The following is a 24459-nucleotide window of genomic DNA, read 5'->3' as shown; positions in this document are numbered from 1 at the left end:
GCATCCAGAGGCAATGTTGGCTCATAAAGCAGCATCGAAGGCAGCAGAGTATGGGCCAGTGGCGCTCTGATGTGGTTGGTTTAACCTGTCAATCATCAAGGGCATAACGTGCCTTGGCAAGTAGGAAACCAAAAGGCAGGGGAGCAGTGTGCTCCTGAAGATAGAACCTGAGACAACCCCTTTAAGGGTGAAATTCCCCTTACAACCAGAACACAAGATAACAAATTGTGAGCATTATGTAGCAGGCATTACAGAATCCTGCATAGCATGCCATGGCATTAATGTAGGGGATTCACGCAGTTTGCTTAGCATTTACTTTGTATTAGAACCACCATAATGTAGACTTTACATTGCGTTCTTGGCACATCACTCTTCATCAGTGTCTCTGTAATATGCTGCTAGTTTAGTCATTCTAGTAAAACTATCTGAAATGTTAAGTTACACTTTCCTTTTCCAATCACATCTCCTTTCGTTCCCCTGTGCCACAAACAGGAAATCCCACCTAACAGCAAGTCGTTGCAAACAAATGATGTAATAATGGATGGCAAATGGTGAGAGAAGGACATGCAAAAGTCAGAAGATTTCATGCTTAGGGGTTGTATAGCACTACCTCCAGGGATCATGAGAGACAGAGCACTAGCAGAGATGGACTTAGTCACTTTCCCAGACAATTTCTGCTTCTCTGTGTTTTCTAATCGCTGGCGAGCCATATGAGAAGCGGTTTCATTGGAGAGCTTTGAGGAATTATCTGTGCTGTCCACGCTCTCGCTCCTTCCATTTATCTGATCTAAGTGTTCTGAAAAACTACTCACTGTTCAAGGAAGAAAGGACAGAGATATTACAACAACCACGGCTATACAGCTAAAGACTATTCCTACTATCCAGACATATGTGAAATGAATAGATATGAGGAACGGGCTGAAGGGCTCATCTTCAATACTTCAATACTATTAAATGATACAGATATGGCTATTGAATGCAAACACAGATTGCTATTCTAGTACATTATGTGGGGGAGGGAAAAAAATCACAATTCAGCCTGCAGATAGTACATACCGAAAAGCCAGTATGGTTCATCTAATTCTCCTTTAATCTGAACATATTTGTATAGGACCCTATGTAAAATACATGTTTCATGCTCCAAAGACAATGTCAATTCTGCTTCTAGCCTAATGAGGAAATTTGAGGATACACTTCATTTTCTTTAAGAGCCTAAATATGGATTAAAAAAAAGTTTAGTTACTTTTTAATTATCCTCCAGGCTTTACAAAGTTATGTATGTTTGTAATTACACCTAACTTTGCTTCCTTCTCTACTGAACAGTAGGCTGCAATGCCCAGTTCATGCTCCTTTACAAGATCTTTTTAACTGCTGCTGATCAAGAAGCTATACATTATATTCTAACAGTCTTTGTACCAGGATTCCCCTATATCAGTATCGGAGAGGAGAGCAGAGAGGATCAGAGACGTAGAGTCCGTTTGAATGCAGGGTATGGATTCTTGCTGAGCCTCAATTCAAAGGAGCTTGTAAAGGAGAATGAACTGGGTATTGAAACAGGACAACAAAATAGGGTTTAGGAGAGAAGGAAGCTAAAGTAGATAACAGACATCCATAACTTTGCAAGGCCTGGAGGACAGTAAATACACACCTGACACTGTGGAGCTGCTGATGCTGACCGGTGTAGAGAGATCAGGATCTTCCTGCGGAGAATCTTCTGATACAAGAACAGACTTGTCTCCTTCTTCCTGTGATTCCCCAGCCCCAGAATCATCTCGCTCTAGGTCAGAGGAGATAGCAAACTTTGGCAGGAGGCTGGCGTTGTGCCGCTGCTTGAGACTTTCAGCATCTGAAGACGTTGATATAGATAGCTGCTGCCTGTTTGATCAATGGAAACAAACAGTGAGTTGTCTTTGAGCAGAGCTCGTCCTTATACATATTGTTCATCTTCTCTACGTGTAGTAGAAACTAGAATATGGTGCTTTAGAAGAAACTGATTATTTACAACAATGGAGAGGAAAATGTGACAACTATGCTTGTTTAAAAGATCCAGAATCAGTAAAAAAAAGTTCTGACTTTCTAGAAAGAGCGCCACCCCTGTCAATGTGTTGTGCCTGGTATTGCAGTAGAGTTACAATACCAGACACCTCTCACAGACAAACAAGGTATCTAACAGCAGCCTGTATAACAAGGGCAAGTGGCACATACCTTTGATTAAAAAAAGTGTAAATGGTCTATGATGACCACTGCATATATAATATGTATATTAATAAACTGTATATGATGGACACTCAAGAAAAAAAGTCTAGTGTTAGCTCCACAACCAGAAGAATCATAGCCTACATAAAGAGACTAACGAGGGTCAGGAAAGGCAGGGAATATATCATAGCCCAAAGAAAAGAAAAAAGTATCGGTACTCCACATAACATGTTAACCTGTTCACAGAGATGAAATTGCGGTACTGACCCGTGCATAAAAAATTCAAAAGGTTTTAGATAAAAATTACAGTGTGGTAGTGTATGGCATACTTCAAGATATGGACAAGAGCCATTTCGCGACAATCAGGAGATTCTTCCTGGTCCCTCGGAGGAAGAAGCGCCTACTCGGCGTGAAAAGGCTGTTGTCTGTATCTAGAACTGTGCCATACACTACCACACTATGTTTTAACTACTTGGAAAAAAGCCTTTTGAATTTTTTATGCAGGGGTGAGTGTCACAATTAAATGTCTTCACTATTATAGACAATATCTTAGATGCCATGTACATGTACTCTTTCTTCAATACTTTGGTATTCACATTTAGAATGAGATAATGTTTTTCAGTTTCATTTGATCTAAAACAGAACAGCAATCTACTCTTACTTCCACATGAACTTTCACACTAATTCCCCTTTTATTGGACTCACGACCTTTACTTTATTGCTTCATATTCCATAGATGTTTGTCAGACAGAAACTTCCTCTACAAAGTGTAGAAGTAAAAAACCTGCTTGCAAGGGGCTAAAGGCGTCTAGACAAAATATTTTGGCAAAATGTTCACATTTGTTTAAAAATAATGAAAGGAACCAAACTCTCCTGTTCTAACGTCTAGAATTCGTACTACAGTAATGAGGTCCTGTGACAGACATCTGACTTCGGCAGCGGTGATCCGCTACAGTCAGTCATTAGCAGTCAAATATGTTACTGTTACTGGATGTCATTGCTCCAGCAGAAATTAGAGACAAGCGGAAGACTGGCCAGCAACAGACAGTGACAGGAGATTTTACTTTTTTTTTTATCATATCGGTAAAATATTTCACTTCCCAGACAACCATTTCTGTACAATTTTTGGCCCCCTTTACAAGAAACCTCTCATAACTAGAATTGAGAGTTTTCAAAATTTGCTTCCGATTCTGATGGGCAGGCAATATTGTTATTGCAATAATCGCCGAAAACAGTTGAACGTCATTGGTGTCAATGGGAGTAGAAATGAACGAATATGTTAGGAACCGATCATCAAACATAAATTCGGCACAAATAGGGTACCAATATGGCACGTTTAGATTCGGCAAACGATTCCGAACATATTCACTCAACTCCACTTATAACAACCAATTACCATTAGGTTTCAGTTCAATCTCAACTGTGTGATATGGTCAACTCCAGCCCATATACCTCATTATGAAATGTGGATATCATACAGCGTTGGTTCTACTAGTGACCTTCTCCTTTATTAGCCTGGGTGTTATGTGATACTACACGCTTCCTCTTCAGTAGATTGTGGATGTTTTAGAAGATGTACTAAATATCTTATCTCCACTATATTTCTAGCCCTCTCTGCACTATTAAAGCTAGTGCTTCGTGTCACTACCGAGTAGAGATCAGTGGATTGATTTCCGGGATTCTGGTCCTGCATCCAGATCAGTGGTACCTGGAGCCTAGATGTCCCATGAATCTCTTACCAGCATCCCAGCAGTTGATTTGTCAGGGCTGGCGCAACGTCATCTGTACGATGTGACGCACAGCTGCATCGGGGATGTCAAAAGGTAAAAAATTCACGGATATACTGTCTTGCCGCCAAGTATCAATGACCTGGATGCTGGACTGCAGTCTATCGAATAGATCCGCTCATCTCTACTCTTGAGTAATGGTGGTAAGATTGCAGCATTACTATAACTTAAAGGTAATATGTCAGCATAAAATGATTGTTCAAACCAACTACAGGCACTTGGTGAACCTTTGGTCTGGAGCAGTAGTTCAGGCCACCTTCCCACCTACTATCTATCTCCACCCTCACTTCGCACTGGTTAACCCAGAACTGTCAATCAAGTAAAATGAGGATGGAAATAAATTGAAAACAAGTAGATGGGATGGTGCACTGAACAGTATGGACAACACCAAGGCTGCACCGAATGCTTGTGATTGGTTTAAACAGTCATGTTGAACTGACAGAGTCCCCTTAAACATTTCCCTTTGGTGGAAAAAAAAAGTCTCAACCATTACAATATGTTGTCCACGACTGCACTATTTGCATAGAAACGGCCACATATTTTACTAACATCTCGGAGTATTCAGAGCTCCAGCTGAGAGATTCCACTGGAGGTAAATTCAGGTTTTTTGACTTCTCGGTGGTCTCATCTTTTTCTTCCATTTTGTTCTGCATCATCTGGTCGATACTGCTGAATACCTAAAACACACAAAAAAGAAATGAGGACTAATAGTACAAGTAGGAATTACAAAACATAAGTGCATTATCAATAATTCTCATGGATATCAAAGCAAAGCATTGTGTCTGGTGTCTTCATGTTTCACACAATTGACAACTCATTTAATAGCTCTACTAAAGCAATAAGTATTTAAAGGGGTTGTCTTGGTTCCACAAAAATGGGCCTTAGGGGAAAATGCCTTAAAACTAGTGATGAGAGAGTATGCTCGTTGCTCGGGTTTTCCAGAACACACTCGGGTGGTCTCCGAGTATTTGTGACTGCTCAGAGATTTTGTTTTTGTCGACACAGCTGCATGATTTACAGCTGCTAGCCAGCCTGAGTACATGTGGGGGTTGCCTGGTTGCTAGGGAAAGCCCCACATGTATTCAAGCTGTCTAGCAGCCGTAAATCATGCAGCTGCGTCAACGAAAACTAAATACCCGAGCAGTCACAAATACTCGGAGACCATCCGAGCGTGCTCGGGAGAACCCGAGCAACGAGTATACTTTCTCATCACTACTTAAAACAAGAAAGTAGTATTACTTACAAGCACAGTTCGACTGGAACACAGACACCAATAACTGGTTGCAGTGGTCACATATGTCAAGGTGATATCATCTCGACATTACAGGAAACAAAGACCATGAGGTACAACGGACAGGCAAAAGATTTGATCAGGAAGTGAATGTGTATTTCAATACTTAATGACATTTCCTGCCTTTTGCCTGTTTTAGAACGTATTTGTATTACAGGGATTTTTTAGGATGCAGTCAGGCGGCCGTTTTGACCATGTGACGATCGCATCGCAATCCTCGGACTGGTCATCGGCTTGCCTCACCCGAGCATGAAAGTATGTGTTTCTATGCAGCTGTTACGCTCAGTCAGGAGAGCCGACGGCCAGTTCGAAAAATACGATGCAATCCTCATGGGGGTAATACGGTCGTCTGTCTGCACCCTAACCTGTAGCATCAAGGTTTTCCCTGGGCAAAAAATCAGCTGCTGGTTGGTGGTGCCGAGAGCAAGGGCCAAATTCTAAAAGGGTTGGACAAGTCCTTCAACTGACCAATTATGGTTATTGTACTCTTCTTGGATATCCTTATAGTTCAGCATTTTCCCGTAAGTAGTAAAGTAGATAAATTAACACATATTACTTACTTTAGAGAACCTATGTGAGCATGATGAAAACTGTCTAATTTCCATGCTGAAATCCTCATCATTAGTATCATCTTCCTCTTCAGTTTCCATATGATGGTATTTTTCAGATCGGGCTGAAAGTCAGACCGTTCAATCATTAGAAGAAAATACCATGAATGCGATTCACTGATAACTGGTAGAGAGAAAAGTGTCTTATCTAAAATAAAGTAATATGATGAACTGCATTCTGACCATTGATCATCCAACTAAATAAAGAGAAGCGGTCGAGTTTTGTATAAAAATCTTGAAATCTATGCTGTAGCCTACAATGTCACAGGTTACTTCCATCCAATGACACAACCTTAATATCTCACTCAACTTACTGTCAAAATAGCTCGTGTCATCTTCAGATTCGAGCTGAGGAATGAACTCTGCTTTCTGTCTTAGTAAACTGTTCCAGTCTAAGGCACAAAAGAAGGGATGTTGCTTCACCTCATAAGCTCCCCCTGGGAAAGCAATGGGCAGAAAAAGTTGTGAGAATGACACAGGTGAGCACTATTCCATATCTTTATATGTCACGCTTAGATTATTCTGAATATTTCTGTACTTCTAAAAAAAAGTGACTGTACTGTTTTAGTATGCAAAATCTGTTTGCATGAAAAAGCCAACAGACAAAAACTTGCATGTATGAACATTGCATGTAGGTATGCCCGCATCTTCCACCACATAGAGAAGGACTAAAAAACACAAACATCGAAAGCAGAATTTCCTTACAAAAAGCTTCCATTTCTTAACAGATTTGTAAATACCCTGTAGTTGCGGATACACAGAAATCATAGGGCCTCAATGTACAGTACAGACCAAAAGTTTGGACGCACCTTCTCATTTAAAGATTTTTCTGTATTTTCATGACTATGAAAGTTGTACATTCACACTGAAGGCATCAAAACTATGAATTAACACATGTGGAATTATATACTCAACAAAAAAGTGTGAAACAACTGAAATTATGTCTTATATTCTAGGTTCTTCAAAGTAGCCACCTTTTGCTTTGATAACTGCTTTGCACACTCTTGGCATTCTCTTGATGAGCTTCAAGAGGTAGTCACCGGGAATGGTTTTCACTTCACAGGTGTGCCCTGTCAGGTTTAATAAGTGGGATTTCTTGCCTTATAAATGGGGTTGGGACCATCAGTTGTGTTGTGCAGAAGTGTGGTGGATACACAGCTTATTATTATATTAGCTTTATTTTTCAACAGGGCAATGACCCCAAACACACCTCCAGGCTGTGTAAGGGCTATATGAACAAGAAGGAGAGTGATGGGGTGCTATGCCAGATGACCTGGTCTCCACAGTCACCAGACTTGATCCCAATCGAGATGGTTTGGAGTGAGCTGGACCGAAGAGTGAAGGCAAAAGACTTCTGCACAACACAACTGATGGTCCCAACCCCATTTATAAGGCAAGAAATCCCACTTATTAACCCCTTCATGACCTTGGGATTTTCCGTTTTTCCGTGTTTGTTTTTTGCTCCCCTTCATCCCAGAGCCATAACTTTTTTATTTTGCTGTCAATATGGCCATGTGAGGGCTTAACTTTTGCGAAACAAGTTGTACTTTTGAACGACATCATTGGTTTTAGCATGTCGTGTACTAGAAAAAGGGAAAAAAAATCCAAGTGCGGTGAAATGGCAACAAAAGTGCAATCCCACACTTGTTTTTTGATTGGCTTTTTTACTAGGTTCACTAAATGCTAAAATTGACCAGCCATTATGATTCTCCAGGGCATTACGAGTTTACGAGTTCATAGACACCAAACATGTCTAGGTTCTCTTTTATCTAAGTGGTGAAAAAAAATTCCAAACTTTGCTAAAAAAAAAAGAGGAAAATTGCGCCATTTTCTGATACCCGTAGTGTCTCCATTTTCATGATCTGGGGTCGGGTGAGGGCTTATTTTTGCATGCTGAGCTGGCGTTTTTAATGATAGCATTTTGGTGCAGATACGTTCTTTTGATCGCCCATTATTGCATTTTAATGCAATGTCGCGGCGACCAAAAAAACATAATTCTGGCGTTTCTAATTTTTTTCTCGCTACGCCGTTTAGCGATCAGGTTAATCCTTTTTTTTTTTATTGATAGATCGGGCGATTCTGAACACGGCGATACCAAATATGTGTAGGTTTGATTTTTTTTTTTTATTAATTTATTTTGAATGGGGCGAAAGGGGGGTGATTTAAACTTTTATATTTTTTTCACATTTACTTTTTTTTTTTTTTTACTTTTGCTATGCTTCAATAGCCTCCATGGGAGGCTAGAAGCTGGCACAACTTGATCGGCTCTGCTACATAGCAGCGATCATCAGATCGCTGCTATGCAGCAGAAATGCAGGTGTGCTATGAGCGCCGACCACAGGGGGGCGCTCACAGCAGGCTGGCATCAGTAACCATAGAGGTCTCAAGGACCTCTATGGTTACTATTCTGACGCATCGCTGACCCCTGAAATGTGATGGGGGTCGGTGATGCGCTCATTTCCGGCCGCCCGGAAGCGCCGGTTAAATGCCGCTGTCAGAGTTTGACAGCGGCATTTAACTAGTTAATAGCGGCGGGTGAATCGCGTTTTCACCCGCCGCTATTGCGGGCACATGTCAGCTGTTCAAAACAGCTGACATGTCCCGGCTTTGATGCGGGCTCACCGCCGGAGCCCTGCATCAAAGCGCGGTATCTGACCTAGGACGTACTATCCCGTACGAGGTCAGAAAGAGGTTAAACCTGACAGGGCACACCTGTGAAGTGAAAACCATTTCCTGTGACTACCTCTTGAAGCTCATCAAGAGAATGCCAAGAGTGTGCAAAGCAGTCATCAAAGCAAAAGGTGGTACTTTGAAGAACCTAGAATATAAGGCTACTTTCACACATCAGGTTTTCAGTGTCAGGCTAAATCCGGCTAATTTTTGAAAAACCGAATCAGGTGAATGTTGCCGCCGGATCAGGTTTTTTCCCCTAGACTTGTATTAGTGCTGGATTGCACCGGATGACATTGCGTTTCGTCCGGTTTTCGCCGGATCCGGCAAATCTGCCACTTCCAGTTTCATGAAAAAACGTCCATAGCAACGTTTTTTGTCTCCGGCGCTTCCAGCTGTTTGCTACAATGAAAGCCAATGGGAGCCGGAAAGTGCCGGATCCGGAAAAAGACGGTTCCGGCGTCCTGATCCGGTTTTTTAAACTGAGCATGCTCCAAATTTTTTTTTTTCAATAATCTAGATAGGCTAGCCGGATCCGTCAAAAAAAAAAAAAGGATCCGTCGCATCAGTTTTTCACAATCTGCGCCGGATCCAGTGTATCCAACATTCGCCGGATTTAGCCTGACACTGAAAACCTGATGTGTGAAAGTAGCCTAAGACATAATTTCAGTTGTTTCACACTTTTCTGTTAAGTATATAATGCCCCATGTGTTAATTCATAGTTTTGATGCCTTCAGTGTGAATGTACAATTTTCATAGTCATGAAAATACAGAAAAATCTTTAAATGAGAAGGTGTGTCCAAACTTTTGGTCTGTACTGTATAACATCAAATGCCCTTAAATTTCTAGAATTACGTAAGAATTCATTTAATAAAATATAACAATGAAAAATAACAATTATGCTGAAATACGTGGGGCAGTCATGCTTTTATTTCACTGCTAATTAAGCAGCAAGAAAGTCTTCAGTTGCTGGAAAAGACAAGGAAATATGGAACCTGCCAGGCCAAGCCTGACTTACCTGGGTATGCAAGATATAGGGGTAAATGCTAGGACAATTAAGGGGCAGGAAGGACAAGGACAGTGAGGACAAACACAAGCAAAGACAATAACTGCAACATTTTTTATTCTGCACAAACTCAATAACCTGTCAGGAGTTGTATAGATTTACTTTAATTAATGGTTCTCTGAAGGGTCCAACAATTAGGGTTTTACTTGCATTGTGGTTTGAACCTTTCCGATCACTCCCAGTATATATTTTCATGTGCCTCTGTACTGACAATTAATGTGCCCATGGGCATAAGACTTAGGAAGAATTAATAGCGTCACAAATGCAATAGAGAAAAAAAAACATTTTTAGAACAGGTATTATCAGAATAACAGACCCTAGTGTAAGCCCTCTGATGAAAATAATGGCAAGGTGTATGAGAAGAGATTTATTAAATGTATCATCATATAAGTGCTTTACCCCTTTCCAAACAGCCTTATGTAGAATAATAGGCTAATAACATGATCCCCGAGCTGATATCCAGGGCTTTTATCTTAAACAGGGATTTTAATTTCTTTTGCTTAACACTTATTCTAGTATCACTATGTACAAGAGATGTAGAGGATTCATTTTTGAGGTAAGGGTTTATACAAACCCAAATTGGTACAGAAAAAAAAAAAAATCAGCTGCGGATTTCTACTCCTACTCTGCATCGAATCTACGATCCAATAAACACTCAAAATTTTGTCTCCCAATATGTATTGGAAAGATGAGTGAAGACCATGGTGAAAATCCCCCCAATAACTGACATGCGATGGATATAAAATCCAAGGATGCAGATCAGTTTACACACAGATACTTTTCTGCACCATGTTGATGTAATTTATTAACATATAATGCACTCTGCAGCTACAGTATTAGTCCACGGAATTTATACCCGCAAATCTAGACTAAAAATATGCAGAATTTGTGCTACATGTGAATATACCCCAAGTAATATATATTTAAACTACAACTAAACTTTTTCACCGAAAATAAATGCGCATAGGGGAGTAGTTTTAAAGGTTATACAATTGTTATGCAGTGTCTACAACATTCTCTGACAATTGTTTATAAGCTTGGCTAGCTTAATCTGGGACTTTAATATTGATGGCCAGTCCTTAGGATAGGTTATAAATGTCTGATTAGTGGAGGTGCGACACATGGCACCCCTTGCCGATCAGTTGTTTCTGTTGTCGTCAGCGACCACAGCTGCTCAGTTATGGAGTTGCACAGCACAGATCTGTGAACTTTATTCAAATCAAGAGGTGGCAGATTTGCGGTACCTGGCCGCGGCCATTATTCTGTCAACAGAGCTGTACTGTGCAGCTCCGTAACTGAGCAAGTCTGGCAGCTGCCGACACCGGGAACAGATTAACAGTGGAGGTTCCGAGAATCGCAACCCCACGGATCATTGATGGCCTATCCTAAGGATAGGCAATTAATGTTTAAGTCCTGGAGAACCCCTATAAACTGGTATTCTCAAGTTGTCAAGGTATTCCCTAATCTTTGTGATGGGGATAACTTCCTTATTGCGGAGTACCGCTGGGACCACCACTGATCCAGAGAACCAGGGCTCTGAAGAGTCCAGTGTGAATGGAGCAGTAGTCAATCATGTGCACTGCCGCTCTATTAGTTAATATGGGAGTACCAAAGACCAGCTGAGCGCAGCACTTGGCCACCTCCAGGGGTCTCGTTAAGAATGAACTGAGCAGTAGTGCGCATGATCGATCACTGCTCTATTCACACAGGCTCTTTAGAGCCTCAAGTTCTCGGGATCAATGGGGGTCCAAGCGATCAGAACCCACAGTAATCGGGAAGTAATCTCCTATGCAATGGGGCGAACCTCCAAGATTAAGAATACAGTTGTAAATCATGACAGTCACTTTTTTTTTGTACTAGAGAAATTAACTTTATTATGCTCAGTATAATTCTCATCATTCACGCTTGTATGCCAATGTTGGCACGAGATACTTCTGTATTTTTTTCTTTGACTTGTGCTATTCTAATATAAAATGCCAATAAAAAGATGTAAAAAAAACGAATTGGAAATTCCCAGGTGTTTGATTTAAAAAGGTGGATAGAATAAGAATAAAACCTTTATCATGGTACATTCCAAAAGGTAATCAGTAAGGTATTAGCCGCTTACGTCAGCGACATTGGCATGAAGTGCTGGCTGTCTGTCTGTACTTATAGACTTGTGTATTATGTATCACTGGGGTAATGGCTATAATCCCCTGCTTAGATCTGACATTATTAATGGAAAGCTGAAATGCCGATCAATATCTGTGCACATCTTCTCATCCACTGTCCAACACATGCAGAGTGAAAACATTAAAAAAAAGAGACTGAGAAACAGCTCCTGAAATAAGAGAAGATAACTGCTGTCAAAAGCTATTAGATGAGCACATCATCCTGCTAACATATGACTATTGGCGGCAATCTTTGTATTTCCCCTAAAATACTGCAGGAACATTTTTGCATTCAGATATTGCTCCTGTTTTTTTCCCTCCGGACATGTGTAATAATTTCACTGAACGTTACCATTCCTCTTGTCAGTAGGCATATCCCTGTAGGGGTTGGCATGGTCAGTAGTGATGAGCGAGTATACTCGTTGCTCGGGTTTTCCCGAGCACGTTCGGGTGGTCTCTGAGTATTTATGACTGCTCGGAGATTTAGTTTTCCTTGCCGCAGCTATATGATTTGCGGCTACTAGACAGCTTGATTACATGTGGGGATTCCCTAGCAACCAGGCAACCCCCACATGTACTCAGGCTGGCTAATAGCTGTAAATCAAGCAGCTGAATCAACAAAAACAAAATCTCCGAACACTAACAAATACTCGGAGATCATCACTCGCTCATGACTAATGGTCAGTACTGATCGGCTAGTAAAGGGATGTCAAACTCGTATACACAAAGAGCCAGAATTAAAATCTTGGACAAAGTCGTGGGTCAACCTTAAAATTTATTAAAAAAGTCTACAATTGGTGGAGTTTTTCCTTATCAAATTTAATGAAAAACCATTTCATATGTAAACAAACTTAAAGGTGTTGTCCAACAAACAAAGTAAAATGCAATGAAAAGAACTTAGAATAAAATAATCACATAATCACAAATAGGCAAACTGGAATAAAATATAATATGCTATGTAAGAACAGTAAAAAGATTATGGCCCAACTAGATGGTGGCCCGATACTAACGCATCGGGTATTCTAGAATATGCATGACCACGTAGTATATTGCCCAGTCACGTAGTATAATGCTCCATGCAGTTATGGCCCCATAGATGCCCCATATAATGCTCCATGCAGTTCTTTATGGCCCCATAGATGCCCCATATAATGCTCCATGCAGTTCTTTATGGCCCCATATAATGCCCCATATATTGCTCCATGCAGTTATGGCCCCATAGATGCCCCATATAATGTTCCATGCAGTTCATTATGGCCCCATAAATGCCCCATATAATGATCCATGCACTTCTTTATGGCCCCATAGACGCTCCATACAGCATTGTACCACATGTAATGCTGCTGCTGCAATAAAAAAAAAAAATCACATACTCACCTCTCGTCGCTGCTCCTCAGCATCCCGTCTCTCCGCACTGACTGTTCAGGCAGAGGGCGGCGCACACTAATACGTCATCGCGCCCTCTGACCTGCACAGTCACTGCAAGAGGAAGGGAAGACGGAGCGGCGCCCGGCGGATGGAACGCGGACAGGTGAATATGAAATACTCACCTGCTCCTGACGCTGTCCCTGCCTGTCCCATGGTACCGCAGCTTCTTCGCGCCTGAGCGAGAAGGACCTGCCATGACGTATCGGTCACATGACCGTGACGTCATGCCAGGTCCTTCTCGCGCAGGGCCTGTGATGACGTCGCGGTCACATGACCGTGACGTCATGGCAGGTCCTTCGCGCATACCATCCTTGCCACCGGAAGGTGAGTATATAATGATTTTTTATTTTTTTATTATTTTTAACATTAGATTTTTTTTACTATTGACGCTGCATAGGCTGCGTCAATAGTAAAAACTTGGTCACACAGGGTTAATAGCGGCGGTAACGGAGTGAGTTACCCGCGGCATAACGCGGTCCGTTACGGCTGGCATTAACCCTGTGTGAGTGGTGACTGGAGGGGATTATGGAGCAGGCGCCGGGCACTGACTGCAGGGGAGTAGGGAGGGACTAATGTGGCCATCGCTGATTGGTCGCAGCAGCCATGACAGGCAGCTGGCGAGACCAATCAGCGACTTGGATTCCATGACAGACAGAGGCCGCGACCAATGAATATCCGTGACAGACAGACAGAAAGACAGACAGAAAGACGGAAGTGACCCTTAGACAATTATATAGTAGATTGCCTAATTTAAATATGTAATAACAAAGGATAAAAAACCTATAATAATTCAAATAATAAAGCAGGCCAACATACAAGCCTCCCAAACACAGTAAGCAGCCCCCACAGCAAATTTCTCCACATGCATGGTATGATGACCCTTCTGTACTCCTCCTCCCTCCCCCCTTGAACCCCCTGGTAAAGTATGGTAACCCCATCTCAGTATGAGTCCCCAACTGTGATCCTCACACAGCCCTCCATACAGTATAATGGGCCCCACACAGTCCTCCATACAGTGTAATGGGCCCCCATTGCCTTCCATAGAGTATGTTGGACCCACATAGTCCTCTATACAGTATAATGAGCCCTGCATTGTCTTCCATACAGTATAATGGCCCCACGCAGGCCTCTATACAAAATAATGGGCCCCAGAGGATGCAGATACAGTTGAAAATGCGATGACAGATGGGGGGGGGGGCAAATATAGTCACTCTGCGGGCCCTATTTGGCTCGCGGGCCAGAGTTTGACATAGGTGAGCTAGTGCCAGACTGATATACATGCCCCAATGACAACTGGCAATCACCGCTAATCCTAGGGGGTGTGATCAGCAGCCAGACAGGCAGGGAAGGTGCATTCAATAAGCTGTGGACACAAGGTACTACAGGATTTACAGTCAGGGCTCACAGTTCTTTTGCTTTGTTAGTGTATTTCATTATGAATTATGCACATAAGAATAATAAAAAAGAAGCTTGAGCCAAGTTTCAGTGCTATGTACACCTTTGAGCAGAATTTTTCCGTTATTGCCAATTTCCTAAATGCAGGATTAAAGGGTATTCCGGTCTTAAGCTACGAGTCTGTAGTCTCTTTATGTGACTGCAGACTTGTGAACCCTCATATTGTGAGCACTGCGCACTGTGAGGATACTTAGGGGCCGTGAGTAGACAGTCATGTGACTGCAGGTATGCGATATGCATATTCCCGGACACATTTACACTAGAAGGGTGCAGCCTCATTCAATGCAAGTGCACTGAGCGAGACCGGAAACAGTCTAGTTGGAATATGGCCGGGAGTATGGAAATTGCATACTTGTGCTCGCATGACTGCCTGCTTCTGGTGCCTGAGAGCCCTCACAGTAGGCAGTGCATGATAACATCACAGCAATAAAAGAGTAAAGTACATGAAACCACTTGTATTAGCAAGAAACCACTTGTATTAGCAAGAAACCTACCACCAGATACATTAGTATATACCCTGTGACCAGCGAATTGAGGATTTCATGGCACATCATGGAGTGTCACATATATATTTTTCTGACTCCTCATGGTCTCACATCACTGCCTCTAAAATAGGAAGAGAAACAGGTCCCTCTAGTGTGAACTTCTGCACAATTCTACAGGGAGTTCTCTGCACAGGATTTCAGTTATGACTTGACATCGATGCAAATCACCTGTCAGCGATGTCTTTTTTTGCAGAATATAAAGTATGAAATTATTCTAGTTCTGGTTATATGGCCTTATAGTGAGACACTTTACCTGTTCCAAGTCTTTCCAGAGGATTTTGCCTGAGTAGTACACTGATAAGATCCTGAGAATCAAATGGAGGAGCTTCTTCTTTTTCTGGCCATATTATTTCATCTGTTACAAATAAAAGGAGATGTTAATAAGAAACAACCAAAAAATTGGACAACCATTAATGGTTTGTAGCTTTTACGCCTAAACATGGGACCAACGCACACGCATCCTGCCTACATTCACTGCAGTCTTATTCAAGCCATAACTGGAAGATATTACTGAGCAAATACAGAAGTGAATGCCTAAAACATCCGTTACATTTGGTATCATGGTCAAGAGGGTACAATTAAATCAACCATATGCTCCTCTTACAGGGGCAGAAAAACTGCCTGTAACAAGTGAACATTTATGATAAAGCAAGTTGATCGGCATTCGTTTAATGTGCAAGAATATATTTAATTTATCGAACATTTTTAGTATTTGTACACAATAACCACTATAAAATCTAGTTTAAAAACAAAAAATAAGCTCTGTCCAAAATTTCGAACCTGTTATCATTGTCAGACCAATGGTGATCCGACATCTAGAACTTTCACCGATCAGGTGTTAGCAGATCCTATGGTGGCTTAAGTACACGTGACCTTCGCAGATACTGCAGCTCCGACCATATTAAAGGGCTTGTGCAGGACAATTTTTTTTTTTTTTAAATTATGATCCTAAAAACTAACAGGGAGGTTGCTAACTACCTGCCTGTACTACCCGGCACAGAGTGGTCATTGATAACAACTCTGCTGCTCAACGTCAACAGAGCAGCTCTTTCTCGTCCGGACTTGTCTGTCAAAGGGATATGACTACCAACGTCATCCTGATTGCCAGCTGGATCTTCGAAGTTATGCAGCGGATAGCTGGATGTCACTCAGAAGGATGTCACTGCTAAACCGCCAGCAGGAGTGATCCGTGGCTGCTCTAAGAAAGCAGAGATCGATGCTAGGCACAACAAGCGCGCACATGTGCACAATATGACCAGGAGATTTAATACCAGCCCTGTTTTATGTAGGTTCATCTTCTAATGAACAACACTTTGTTCCATATTTTCTGCTTTCAAATGGTGTCAGTAATGTGCAAGTAATGGATGCATTTCAGATGGGAAGCACATTATATTTGGCATGGTTATATTATAAACACAATATACATACCTCCCAACTTTTGAGGAAGAGAAAGAGGGACGCTTTTAGGCCACGCCTCTGACCACACCCATTTCATAACTAGTCACGCCCAAACCACACCCATTTAGCACTGCTGATCACAATGTTTCATAAACAATAATTATAAACAAAAAAAAATATGGCCACGCAGTGCTCCATACTGTATAATGGCCCCACATGATGCTCCATACTGTATAATGGCCCCACATGATGCTCCATACTGTATAATGGGCCCACATGATGCTGCATACTGTATAATGGTCACACATGATGCTCCATACTGTATAATGACCGCACATGATGCTCCATACCGTATAATGGCCACACATGATGCTCCATACTGTATAATGGCTCCACATGATGCTCCATACTGTATAATGGCCACACATGATGCTCCATACTGTATAATGGCCACACATGATGCTCCATACTGTATAATGGCCACACATGATACTCCATACTGTATAATGGCCACACACACCGCTCCATACTGTACAATGGCCCAAACGATGCTGCGTACAGTGTGCTAGCCCCACGTGATGCTCCATACAGTATAATGGGCACACATGATGCTCCATACAGTATAATGGGCACACATGATGCTGCGTACTGTATAATGGCTCCACATGATGCTCCATACTGTATATGGCCACACATGATGCTCCATACTGTATAATGGCCACATTATGCTCCATACTGTATAATGGCCCCACATGATGCTGCGTACAGTATACTGGCCCCACGTGATGGTCCATACAGTTTAATGGGCTCACATGATGCTTTGTACAGTATAATGGCCCCACATGATGCTGGGTACAGTATAATGGCCACACATGGTTACCCCACCCCCATCATTGCCTTCTCCATCACTACACACACACACACCTTTCACTGCGCTCCCTCGCAGCAGCCGGCAGCTTCCACTCCCGCAGCGCTGAATGATGTCATCCAGCTGTGCCGCTGACTGCTCATGTCGCTGCAGTTGTGATACGCCAATAATAAAGACCTCTCCGTGTCTCCTGTGCCAGTCAAGTGTCAGAGCGAGGAGCAATATCTGCTCCGCTCCGTGCACCTCGTACACACACGAATCCGCTCCATACACCTTGCATATGCGGCTTCGCTCCGTACACCTCATACACACACGGCTCCTCTCCATACACCTTTCACACACACACACACACACACACACACACACACGACTCCACTCCGTACACCTCGTACACACACACGGCTCCGCTCCGTACACCTCGTACACACACGGCTCCGCTCCGTACACCTCGTACACACACGACTCCGCTCCATACACATTGCACACTCTGCTCTGTTCCGTATACCTTGTACACACACAGCTCCGCTCCGTACACACGTGGCTCTGCTCCGTACACCTCATACACACACAGCTCCGCTCCGTACACATACAACTCTGCTCCATACACATTTCACATGCTGCTCCAATCCGTACACCTCTTACACACACGGCTCCGCTCTGTACACCTCTTACACACACGACTCCGCTCCATACACCTTTCAGATGCTGCTCCGATCTGTAGACCTCATACACACGCGGCTGAGCTCCGTACACCTCATACACACGGCTCCGTACACCTCTTACACACACGACTCCGCTCCATACACCTTTCACACGCTGCTCCGATCCATACACCTCGTACACACACGGCTCTGCTACATCCACACTGTAAACACCTCCTGACCTCACACATACGCTTACCCTCATCCAGTGCCACGACAACCAGCAGAGTCCTGTACACGGAGGTCCTCCCAATCATGTGACCCCTGACTCCTCCCATCCTGTAGACTCATCGCAGGTCATGTGCGCACAGAGCAGCCAATATGTGGTGTGCTGCTCTGCAGGTGCGGGGACTCAGGGAGCTGACCAGGTGAAATCACACACCTCCCAACCAGTGCAGGACAACTAATGTCCCGCCCCTGATCACGGGGCTGACTGTCAAAATCGGGACAGTCCCGCTGGATCCAGGACGGATGGGAGGTGTGCAATATAGGGTCACTGGAACGGTCACTGCGCATAATGGCGCCAGTGATGTGAAACCAGAGTATTTTCTTCCAGCACAATATGTGTTGTGAGGGTTAAATTAAAGTTGCATACATGGGCTGGTTTTATGTGGACATCTATAAAGTGGGTGGGAAGATGTCTACCTATATGTTAGCGCTATATAAAGATTATTATTATTATCTCCACCTGCGGTCGGCACAGTCGTGTGCTGACAGGACCTGTGTGATGTCACAGTCATGTGATCAGTCACATGGTCTGGGTTTAAATGGATGGACTTGAGAGGCAGTTGGTGTGTTGTGGTTTGGAGTGTAAACACTCCAAACGGTGGCTCCAAGTGGAGCTGAAGACACATGGTGGTCTGAGCGGGTAAATCCCTCAGACAATTGGACTTTGCTATATGTTTATGCTGTTCCACAATAAACCAGCAGGTGATTTACCACAAAAAGCGTTCCTGTGTCTACCGTGGGAAACAGCTGAGCGAGTCAACCCCTCACAAAACACACACATATTATGTGTATATATATATATATATATATATATATATATATATATTATGCGTGTGTGTTTTGTGAGGGGTTGACTCACTCAGCTGCTTCATATTATATATACACACATGCATACATACGGTACATACACGTGAACGTAATTTTTCTGTATGCTTTTAAAACACTCCGTATCAATAGGAACTCACTAAAGCTTATATGTCTACACAAAAAAGTAGTTTGTCCTGCAGATGTCCTCATGACGGAGAAAAAAAACAGTATTTAATGACTGCTCAGAGCCGTATAATTATTAGCGCACACAGGCGGACGACTGGTGTATCAGAAGAAAGTGAACGGCTACATTCCAAAACATCCTTTTTATTATACACAGAGAGTTCATGATCCATATAATTAAAACCCACGGCTAATTCTTTCTAATTAGCCCAAAAATTAAAATGTACTTTCTGGCTGTTTACAAACACACAGCGTAATGTATCAAGATGTGGGGAAAACAAATTAAAGTACAAAAAAATTGTCTGATGTAAAAGCACATACCCACACCGATGCCCTCTGTCCCCAAAAAGAAAAAACCCATCAATACTGTATTGTTCATCTCCACGTATAATTATGGTATATCAGCAATATCACCAATATCGCCTTGTGAGTTAGATGTAAAATAACCCATAGGTAACAGACCTTGGGGCAAGTGATCCAATATCTAGGTCTTCAGCCAAACCTCTATAGGCCCCGTCTCACATAGCGAGATCGCTAGCGAGATCGCTGCTGAGTCACAAGTTTTGTGACGCAACAGCGACCTCAGTAGCGATCTCGCTATGTGTGACACGTACCAGCGATCAGGCCCCTGCTGTGAGATCGCTGGTCGTGTCGGAATGGCCTGGGCCGTTTTTTGGTCGTTGAGGTCCCGCTGACATCGCTGAATCGGTGTGTGTGACACCGATCCAGCGATGTCTTCACTGGTAACCAGGGTAAAATTGAGTTACTAAGCGCAGGGCCGCGCTTAGTAACCCGATGTTTACCCTGGTTACCAGCGTAAAAGTAAAAAAAAACAAACACTACATACATTCCGCTGTCTGTTCCCCGGCGCTGTGCTTCTCTGCACTGTGAGCGCCGGCCAGCCGGAAAACACAGCACCGCGGTGACGTCACCGGTCTGCTTTCCGGCCGCTGTGCTTACACAGTGCAGAGAAGCGGATGCCGGGGGACAGACAGCGGAATGTGAGTATGTAGTGTGTTTTTTTTTTTTACTTTTACGCTGGTAACCAGGGTAAACATCGGGTTACTAAGCGCGGCCCTGCGCTTAGTAACCCGATGTTTACCCTGGTTACCCGGGGATCTTGGCATCGTTGGTCGCTGGAGAGCGGTCTGTGTGACAGCTCCCCAGCGACCACACAGCGTAACTAAACAGCGACGCTGCAGCGATCGGCATCGTTGTCTGTATCGCTGCAGCGTCGCTGTGTGTGACGGGGCCTTATGTCTCATTTTCCCACTTCCACTCCCAGAAATTTGTCCGGTTATGCTCTCAAGGTCTTCAGCTGGACCTCCATTCTCCCACTTCCATTCCCAGAAATTTGACCTGTTCTGCTCTCAAGGTCTTCAGCCGGGCCTCCACTCTCCCACTTCCATTCCCAGAAATTTGACCTGTTCTGCTCTCAAGGTCTTCAGCCGGACCTCCATTCTCCCACTTCCATTCCCAGAAATTTGACCTGTTCTGCTCTCAAGGTCTTCAGCCGGGCCTCCATTCTCCCACTTCCATTCCCAGAAATTTGACCTGTTCTGCTCTCAAGGTCTTGAGCCGGGCCTCCATTCTCCCACTTCGGGTCCTGTTCTGAGGGATGCAGCATCCCATTTAATTTGACTATTCCCCAAGTGTACAAAGCTTCGAATAGTCGACTTCATCTTGGTAGATTATGATATTATCTAGCTGGCTCTACAGTTTATACTTTAATTATCGCACCGGCTATCGTCTGGATCTTTCTTTTCCAATTTTAGTAATCGGCTATAAGTAAACACAGCAGATGTGTATATATAGATAAAGGGTTCCCTACAGCAGAGATTAAATGAGGTCTCCTTTCTATAGCTGGTTAACGATACCTAGAACCACCTTTATAACCTAGAATTGCAACAAAGCATAAAACATTATAGTAAGTACCAGTAAATAGATTGTAGCATACGTCAAAAACATAGGATACTTAGCTGACTTTTTTTTTTTCAAAAAAGTGCCAGCGCTTCTGTTAATACAAGTGTAATATGCAGGTGAATATGTTCACTGTGGCCATTATCAGACAAATAAAACCTAGAATAAAAACAAGGCATTATAAGATTTTTTTTATTAAAAAAATGTAAACCAAGTACCCTATATTTTTTTTTACATGTGTTACTATACATTTATTTACTGCAATGTTTTATGTATTGTTTTTATTCTAGGTTATATTTGTCTATTAAAGGCAAGTATACAGTATATCTGCACTTACATATTAGACTTATACTAACAGGTATGAAGGTCCTGGTTTGAAGAAGAAAACACTATAAAAATGTGAAAAAATGTCAGTCTGATCCCAGCACTATTATAATATTTTGTTAGTTGCATATTATATTTTATTCTTAACAGAAAATCTGAAAAATGTACAAAATGCCTTCCGCTGATGTGCATAAAATCATTGCGGGGGCGGCAATCACAGTAAAGGGCAGAAGCACTATAATGCAAAACAGCAAGCGTGCCAACTTGGATGCCACATGTAAGCTTAGGTTACGCTGAATGTAGAGTGCACGGTCCTGTATGAATATGGATCCCTGCTGCCGGACACATTGCGCCCGGACACTGCTTGCTTTTAATTAAAACAGGTTGATTTCCCTAGCACCCGGTGCGTTACATTATACCCGCCTAAAACATATCATTTCATTGAGCTTTTAGATGGAGGAAAATTTTCTTCGAGCTCAGTGCAAAGAAATAAAGCAGCAAAAATACATAAAGATCATATATTTACATATTGTTGTGTGCACTTGTGCGGTACATTATGCAGAATAAATGTCATTACGATCATAGCGCTGGCATAACCTTAGCCTTTTAATGCATCGGGGAAATTTGTGGAAACAGCAGGTAGGGAAATAAGGGATTTTGTTTAATTATCATTTAGTTTTGCCACAAGCTGTGTAATGGTACTCGGGGTCAGCCCGCAGGTTCACACCGGAAAGGTTATTGAATTTTAAATGAAAGAAGAACAGCTGTTATATAAATAACATTACCTTGTAATAACCCTCAGTGAACTCATTAACAATCTGTGAAGTCTCTTTGTTTGCTTTCTACTTTGCATTATTTACTATGAGAGCCCCCCAGTTAGTCACATTACCGCTTATTTGGCGATTTGTTTTAGCTGCGTAGACAGCACTTACTGATCGCAATCCAATGGCGAGCCAGGCAGCTACATGTCCCTAACCGGGGTTGGCTCCGTTTTACCATTTGCAAATAATGAACTGATTTTGTAAGTCATAGACCAATTAAGCTTAGAAACAACACATTCAATTATAAAATTAGCTGTAGAGAGGAGCTGATTTTTTCTATATCTCACCATGAGAGCTGGCTAATTGGGTAATGTGCCGATAGAGTGGATAACGCTGTTACCGCAACACTGGAAAGCCACTATCTTATAAAACACAACTGTTGGATTACAGGCAAATTGACTCCTAAAACGTCTATTTAAATCATGCGATCTTCGGCATTAAATGATGGTCGTTTAACAGCCCGTTTAGATAGGCAGACTGCATAATATGTGAACAGAACCATCAATAATAGTTGGTACCTTACAAAGGGGGCTTTCACTTCCTGTGGATGAGAGGCGATTACACCAGCGAAATAGGAAAGGGTTCTTTACAGTTAGAGCAGTCAGACTGTGGAATGCCCGACCACAAGAGGTAGTAATGGCAGATATATGCATTTCACCTTAACCTTTTACTTACCACTGATAACCTGACCAAACAAGTCCTCTGGTGTATCCCCAAAGAAAGGGACGCATCCGACCAGGAACTCATACAAGATAATTCCCATCGCCCACCAATCAACAGGCTTCCCATAACCTTGTCTCAAAATCACTTCTGGGGCAATGTATTCGGGCGTTCCACAAACCTAAAATCCAATTGAAGAAATAAATGATGATTAATAAAATTATAATTTCTGCAAAGTAAATAGGAAGCAAAATACAAAAAACAAAAAAAATGGTAAAACAATTCTGTCCCAATCTGTACACCAAAATCATATGAGCCATATTCAGCAAAGATTTTTTGACAGTACTCTGGCGTAAAAAGCTTTGAAAACCCACATAACTTTGCTGCAACTTGAGATGGCTCAAAATTTTGCAACGTCTGGCATTCTGACAAAGTGGGATGAGGGGAAGGGGGCATAGCGAGCAGCGCTTGTCAAATTCATGATGAGTAGGAGGAGCACACTCGTCAGACACTCCTGATTCAGGAACAGGCATATGCCTCTTTGTAAAATCAGGAGTCTGGCTCCAGCACATCTAGTCATCAAGACCGGCGTGAACAACACTGGCCTTAATAAGTCGGGCCCTTTGTCTTTTGTATCTTTCCAGATGGGCAATTTCTGGATGGGTTGCATACTGAGAAAAAACTTAGGGATCATATTTTGTTCAAGCGTCCACCAGTGGATAGACCATAGTCACTGCTCCAGATCCACTTAAATTTGGCCAGGAAATTTCCTTTGAAAATTACACTTGCCTCACTCCGACCTTTACCTGTCCAGTCGTGCAGCCTCTCTCCATTCCGTCCTTCAGTTGGACTGGACAGTGACTATATTCACGCAATGTCATGACACTTTGAGACCTAGTCGGCATGGAATAGCAAAAGATTTTGGGAGGCATGTGGAGGAGATGACGGAAGACCAGAGCAGAGAGGGGCTGTGCAGATGGACAAATGAGGGCGGGAGAGAGAGGAGTATAAGTCAAATAAAAACCGAACCCTTTCTGATTCTTTAGGATACAGCAAAATGAATCCATGAACTTTGGGAAAGTGTAAATTAATATGGTTAGTTTAGAATCAATTTAATGATTTCTATTGTGTACAAAATATGTCAGTGCTATGTGTACAATATATGGCAATAGTGTTTGTATCCTCTTAACATATTGCAGTCATCATATTATACAGCACTGTGTACTTACAATTGCTCAATTTGCCTTTCTACCCAATTAATTTAATTTTCATTAGGTCTATGACTAGCTGAATCCTTCTAAGCTCGATGTAGAAACAGGAGGTCAATATTCCCAGTATGAGTCACTACAAAAG

General features: G+C 42.5%; 1 protein-coding gene across 8 annotated transcripts in view; it reads right to left on the bottom strand.

Annotated features, from left to right (window-relative positions):
- MAST4 (microtubule associated serine/threonine kinase family member 4) overlaps positions 1-24459 on the bottom strand; it is a 611899-nt gene that overhangs the window by 17006 nt on the left and 570434 nt on the right. For 6 of the 8 annotated variants that reach the window (XM_077286460.1, XM_077286501.1, XM_077286483.1 and 3 more), the window contains 7 exons: positions 23122-23287; positions 15450-15551; positions 6197-6319; positions 5835-5947; positions 4533-4660; positions 1649-1875; positions 611-811 (listed from right to left, as the gene is read on the bottom strand). In XM_077286460.1, coding sequence (XP_077142575.1) covers positions 611-811; positions 1649-1875; positions 4533-4660; positions 5835-5947; positions 6197-6319; positions 15450-15551; positions 23122-23287 — 1060 coding nt within the window. The remainder of the gene's footprint in view (positions 1-610; positions 812-1648; positions 1876-4532; positions 4661-5834; positions 5948-6196; positions 6320-15449; positions 15552-23121; positions 23288-24459) is intronic. The other 2 variants (XM_077286468.1, XM_077286517.1) reach the window with 1 other exon arrangement.

Source organism: Ranitomeya variabilis, chromosome 1 (genome assembly GCF_051348905.1).
Source record: "Ranitomeya variabilis isolate aRanVar5 chromosome 1, aRanVar5.hap1, whole genome shotgun sequence".
In the NCBI taxonomy this organism is placed as follows: domain Eukaryota; kingdom Metazoa; phylum Chordata; class Amphibia; order Anura; family Dendrobatidae; genus Ranitomeya; species Ranitomeya variabilis.
This window is presented reverse-complemented; position numbering and strand designations above follow the sequence as displayed.